Source organism: Haliotis rubra, unplaced genomic scaffold (assembly GCF_003918875.1).
Source record: "Haliotis rubra isolate DU_JTF1 unplaced genomic scaffold, ASM391887v1 Scf307, whole genome shotgun sequence".
Lineage (NCBI taxonomy): Eukaryota > Metazoa > Mollusca > Gastropoda > Lepetellida > Haliotidae > Haliotis > Haliotis rubra.
The window spans coordinates 991,829-998,369 of NW_025766977.1; the positions used below are offsets into that span (position 1 = coordinate 991,829).

General features: G+C 41.7%; 1 protein-coding gene across 1 annotated transcript; it reads left to right on the forward strand.

Moving 5' to 3' along the window:
- The first annotated feature begins 205 nt into the window (after positions 1-205).
- On the forward strand, positions 206-4,709 carry LOC124282943 (E3 ubiquitin/ISG15 ligase TRIM25-like). The gene is made up of 6 exons (XM_046718995.1): positions 206-292; positions 1,507-1,798; positions 2,527-3,448; positions 3,675-3,699; positions 3,990-4,133; positions 4,233-4,709. The coding sequence occupies exons 2-6, from the start codon at positions 1,507-1,509 to the stop codon at positions 4,707-4,709; spliced, it is 1,860 nt and encodes a 619-aa protein (XP_046574951.1). The 5' UTR covers positions 206-292.
- Positions 4,710-6,541: the final 1,832 nt, after the last annotated feature.

Here is a 6,541-nt window from a genome sequence, read left to right on the forward strand (position 1 = left end):
TGGAAGTCCTCTATGTGAGACTAACCAAAGAAAAATGCAAATCTATGCGTATTAAAGTTTACAGTTAAGTTATGTTCTAAAGTCGTATTTATGTCGTGTTCCAATACGGGGTTATACGTAGTCGCTAACCAGTACCCGTTTGTTATAGGGCCTAGTCTCACCCTTCACCGTCAGGGTGGAACGAAGAAGTGGAGGTGAGTTGACTTGCGATCGATATTTGCGAGATTTCTCCTCTACAATTCTAACAATGGCCAGATATAACGACGGCATTACTCGGTGATCAATCTACAAGGTGTGAAGTAATACGGAGGTAATGGTCTTATAGTTCGTGTTTGAGTCCTTCCCTCTGTGTTGCTTGGTCTCCTTTCACTATGTACAGGTATATGGATATGTACAGCCTATTATCAGGTGCCTCGGTCTGAGGACGTAAGGATACACTGACTCAAGGTGGAAAACTATTAGGGCTGTCATTTCGTCATTTAGTACACCTGTTATACAGTAATTATGGCCCGTGTTGTTGCTGGTGCAAAACAGTTGACACCAGTCTACTTTCCTTATGCAAATAAGTGCTGATATCGATATCTGATATTTGATTGACAATACACGAACACTGACCTTGTAAACGCGACTGTGGTGATAACAAAATCGCTTAAAAATCACGAGAGACAAGTCAAAAGGATTAAGAAGCACACTATCAAACTCTAAACTCAATTAAAAGATAATGATTCTCAATTTGGTTTTGTATTAAATGTTGTGTATGTATGGATATTGGCCAAGGGGTTGATTGGTTGAACATCATTCTGTCTGGGCTAGTTCATCATCCATAACGTCAGTGTTGCCAAGTGCACGTGTCATAATTGTTCCTTCGTGGTGTAGATGGAAGATGTCGGGTGTGTAGAAGTCTCCATGAACGCATCAAACGTAAACTGGATGTCCAGGTAGTTGGCGGAAATAGTGTGATTGTATGGACACCAATGTTAAACAGTGGCAGAATCAGTCTGGTTCATTTTCGTCACTTCATCACATTACCGAGATCCCACAACCTGAAAGAGTCGATCACCTATCCAAAGACCCCGTGACCAACGTTGACTGATTTGTGACCTGTGGGATATGCACAAGACAACACACCACCAGGCTGTTCTTCTCTCCCAGGGTGGGCACACATAATACTGATTGCAGATGAGTCCCTGGTGTTGTGATCTACCTTCAGTTGTTGGTGATCTCCAGCCCGTTTATATTTTGCATTGTCCATAAAAAATTTGTCGAATTTTACAGTTACATGCTAGTTTTAATTCCCTATCTGTGATAGTCTAGTTAGTTTACTGCTCTTCGTTGGCAGGTTTTCCAATTTAATCGTGTCTATTATGAATTAATAACTTTCAAGTCACGATGTGGCTAATGTTCATCAGTGTCTACAGTGGTAGCGCTGGTATGTTTACATTTGAAATGAACTCTTACTATAGTTAAGATATTATACGGTATTACACGTGCTTCTTCTGTTTGCAGATGGCGACGTCTCAGAAACTGGAGGAACATTTCCTCACATGCACCATATGTACAGAGGTGTTTGACAATCCATGCACCCTTGTTTGTTATCACACATTCTGTCGGAAATGTGTCGTCAACTACACCAAAACCAAACCGGAAGCTATCAATGTCAAGTCTCTGCTGTGTCCTTTCTGCAGCAAGATGACGAAAGTGAGTGCCCCTGAGAGACCAATAGATGAGTGGGCGGATGACGTCAAACCGAGCTTTGTCATCCAGGGGCTGCTGGACACTTTTGGCCCCGGATGTAAAGGTAAGGCTGAATGCTGAACTGGTTACAGCAATGATGGTCTATTGGATGTGTCTTGCATCACACTCAACAGAAAGGAAGGATAAACACGTGCAGCTAGACCTACAATCTGTTAATTATTCGTCTGTTGTCGTCGTATAAAGTTTGTAGCCGTCCCAACACATGTTCGCCTCTTACTCAATGTGAAAATGACTGTTCTAAATCTACATGTAATTGAAAATACATTCATTATTTACTGATAAGTATTTCAATTTGTACTTCCACAATACTCACGAATGTAGTGGTACTGCATAGTTGTTTTCCAAATCTTTTGGTTGAAGGTAAAAATGTAGGGTATTTATCGTCAAAATGTCAATCACTAAAATTTCCGAATTCTCTTGAAGTAAGTCTTGCAGATATCTTTGTAATTTTTATCCTGTCGTGAAGTAGCTTACACTAATATTAACTAGTAACAACAATTCACAAACCACAAAAAATGTATCATTACATATATAGACAGAATGACTAAGTTTATTTTAACGTCGCCTTTAGCAATATTACAGCAATATCACAGTGGGGGAAACCGGAAATGGGCTTCACACATTGTGCCCATCTGGGAACCCGGATTTTCGACGTTACGATCGAACGCTTTGACTACTAGGCTAATCCACCTTCCTTAAATAGACAGACATGAGAACAAACACTCGATGATACAATGCTGGCTGCTTTTAATTCAACTTTGTTTTGTCCAGATACGAAGAAATGCACATGCTGTAATCGTGAAGGGGAGACAACTCCAGCGACTGTGTGGTGCTCGGAATGCGATGACGCTATGTGTGACGTATGTGCTAGGGCACACAGTCGCATCTCATCCACTCGTCATCACGACACAACTGACTTGACTAGTGAGGCCATTATCCCCAGGAAACGAAACATCAAGTGCAAAGAACACAAGGATGAAAACATCAAATTCCTGTGCAAAGATTGCAAGAAAGTCACCTGTCACACCTGTTGTGTTATCTATCACAGGAAATGTGAATCAGTCGTCACACTGGAGTCGGAATTACCTGCATTAAAGTCCCAGCTGTTGAATATGAAGGAAACTATTTCGAAGAAGCAAATCCAAATGGAAGCAAAAGTTGATGCTGTTAAAGTGAACGTGGTTTCTGAAACAGCTCGATATGCCAAAATGGAACATGACATCACGTCTTTTGGTAACAACGCGAGAAAGAAGATAACTCTCATGGAAAATAAACTCCTTCATAAACTGAAAGAAGTTTCCGAAAACCACATAGAACAACTGACAGCCGACATAAAGTCGAGTGAAATATCAGTGCATATGTACCGACAACAGACTGAGCTGATAGACCAGATTTTACGATCTGAGTGTGACATGGACGTGTATGAGATGTATCAGGGATGTGAGGCCGGTGATGTGGAGGTTGTTGGAGACGTGGACGTGAAGAAGAGGGGGAGGATAGCCAGGATCATGTTAATACAGAACGGAGACATGCTGAGTAGAGCTCTGGACGATCTACAGCTGGGTGAGATAGATGTCCAGTATGACGGTATGGTGAACTTGAAGACAACACCTATATCTCAAGACAACAGTAACGTGCTGAACCTGAAGGCTGCTCCTGTGTTACAGGACACCAGTAACGTGCTGGACCTGAAGGCTGCTCCAGTGTCACAAGACACTGGTAACGTACTGGACCTGAAGGCTGCTCCTGTGTTACAAGACACTGGTAACGTGCTGGACCTGAAGGCTGTTCCTGTGTCACAAGACACTGGTAACGTGCTGGACCTGAAGGCTGTTCCTGTGTCACAAGACACTGGTAACGTACTGGATCTGAAGGCTGCTCCTGTGTTACAAGACTCTGGTAACGTGGTGGACCTGAAGGCTGTTCCTGTGTCACAAGACACTGGTAACGTACTGGACCTGAAGGCTGCTCCAGTGTTACAAGACACTGGTAACGTACTGGACCTGAAGGCTGTTCCTGTGTCACAAGACACTCGTAACGTGCTGGACCTGAAGGCTGCTCCAGTGTTACAAGACCCTGGTAACGTACTGGATCTAAAGGCTGCTTCTGTGTCACAAGACACTGGTAACGTATTGGACCTGAAGGCTGCTCCTGTGTCACAAGACCCTGGTAACGTGCTGGACCTGAAGGCTGCTCCTGTGTCACAAAACCCTCGTAACGTGCTGGACCTGAAGGCTGCTCCTGTGTCACAAGACCCTGGTAACGTGGTTGACCTGAAGGCTGCTCCTGTGTCACAAAACCCTGGTAACGTGGTGGACCTGAAGGCTGCTCCTGTGTCACAAAACCCTGGTAACGTGGTGGACCTGAAGGCTGCTCCTGTGTCACAAAACCCTCGTAACGTGCTGGACCTGAAGGCTGCTCCTGTGTCACAAAACCCTCGTAACGTGGTGGACCTGAAGGCTGCTCCTTTGTTACAGAACACCATTAACGTTAAGGTAGATGGAGACGAGAAAAATGTAAATCCTGCTGACTTAACAGTGTTGCCTGTGAATGGTACATACACAGTGGTTGTAACAGACTACAAGAACAACAGTGTGAAGTCCTTCTACACCAGGAACAAACAACGACGTCACAGCAAGCTCAGCCTGGGAGGTAGACCGTGGGGTATAACAAGGCTGAAAGATAACCAGGTGGCTGTCACCTTGCCAGGTAGCAGACAGATTGTAGCAGTTCAAGTGAACCCTGACCTGGTGCTGCTGTCGACCATCACAACCAGGAAGCAGTACAGGGGTGTAACGTCTCTGACACCATCAACACTAGCAGCAGGTTCTTATAGATGTGTGGATATTCTGGACATGGAAAGGAAATCATATATACTCCTAACGTTCTTTGTACAACAAGAACAGGAAACATCCTTGTGTCGGATGGCGGTTCCGGGCGTGTCCTGTGCCTAACTGCTGAAGGGGGACGTTGTGTTCACCAACCCTACACCAGGACACACAACACTAGGACTTCTAGGTGGTATCACAAGTACCAGCACAGGTGACATCCTTGTTATTGACTACTATCAACATACTGCTGTTCATCTGACTGAATCGGGACAGTTTGTCAGAAACATACTCACTAAAGATGATGGTGTCTCGTTCCCGCTCGGAGTCTGTGTAGATGAACGTGGCCGTGTTTATATTTGTAATTACCGTTCAGGTGAAATCAAAGTATTCAGTTTCAGTAACACAGTATAGACCTTTGATTCTTTCTCAAGTGATCATTGCATCTGTAAATATTCCTATTAACTACATTTACAACGACCTCCTGACTGCAGATTCAATGGGCTGGTGCTGAGAAATCATCGCATTTCATGTACAGTGTGACTGGGTATAACTACTGTATTGTGTGAGTTAGTATATCTGACTGTATAGTGTGTCTGAGTATGTCTCATGCATGGCGTGACTAAATATATCTAATATACTGAGTGACTAAGCATATCTAACATACTGTGTGACTAAGTATATCTAATATACTGTGTGTCTGAGTATATCTAATGTACAGTGTGACTGAGTATATCTAATATACTGTGTGTCTGAGTATATCTAATACACTGTTAGACTAATTATATCTAATATACTGTGTGTCTGAGTATGGCTAATGTACAGTGTGACTGAGCATATCTAATACACTGTGTGTCTGAGTATATCTAATATACTTTGTGTCTGAGTATATCTAATGTACAGAGTGTCTGAGTATATCTAATGTACAGTGTGTCTGAGTATATCTAATATACTCTGTGTTTGAGTATATCTAGTATACTGTGCCTCTGATTATATCTAAGGTCCAGTATCACTGAATATCGCTAATATACTGTGTGTCAGAGTATATCTAATATACTGTGAGACTCAGTATATCTAATATACTCTGTGTTTGAGTATATCTAAAGTACAGTGTGACTGAGTATATCTAATATATTGTGTGTCTGAGTATATCTAATATACTGTGTGAGTAAGTATAGCTAATATGCTATGTGTCTGAGTATAGCTCATGAACAGTGTTACTCAGTTTATCTAGTATACTGTGTGCCTGAGTGTATCTAATATACTGTGTGTCTGAGTATATCTAGTATACTGTGTGTTTGCGAATATCTCAAGTACAGTGTGTCTGAGTATATCTAATGTACAGTGTGTCAGAGTATATAAAATATACTGGGTGTATGAGTATATCTAGTATACTGTGTGTCTGAGTTTATCTAATGTTCAGTGTTACTGAGTATATCTAATATACTGTGTCTGAGTATATCTAATGTACTGGGTGACTGAGTATATCTAATATACTCTATGATTGAGTATATCTAATATACTGTATGACTGAATATATCCAATGTACAGTGTGACTGAGTATATCTAATGTACAGTATGACTGAGTATATCTAAGGTGCAGTGTGACAGAGTATATCTAAAGTACAGTGTGACTGAGTATATCTAATGTACAGTGTGACTGAGCACATCTAAAGTACAGTATGACTGAGTATATCTAATGTACAGTATGACTGAGTATATCTAAGGTACAGTGTGACTGAGTATATCTAATGTACAGTGTGACTGAGTATATATATGGTACAGTGTGACTGACTATATCTAATGTACATTGTGACTGAGTATATCTATGGTACAGTGTGACTGACTATATCTAATGTACTGTGTGTCTGAGTATATCTAAGGTATAGTGTCACTGAGTGTATCTTAGGTACAATGTGACTGAGGATATCTAATGTACAGTGTGAGTGAGTATATCT

What these genes read in the sequence shown, in the direction of transcription:
- LOC124282943 (XM_046718995.1), top strand. Translation starts at nt 1,507, where the DNA reads ATGGCGACGTCTCAGAAACTGGAGGAACATTTCCTCACATGCACCATA. An exon ending in TTTTGGCCCCGGATGTAAAG is followed by an intron (nt 1,799 to 2,526) that starts GTAAGGCTGAAT and finishes TGTTTTGTCCAG; the next exon opens with ATACGAAGAAATGCACATGC. An exon ending in AGTAACGTGCTGGACCTGAA is followed by an intron (nt 3,449 to 3,674) that starts GGCTGCTCCAGT and finishes GTGGACCTGAAG; the next exon opens with GCTGTTCCTGTGTCACAAGA.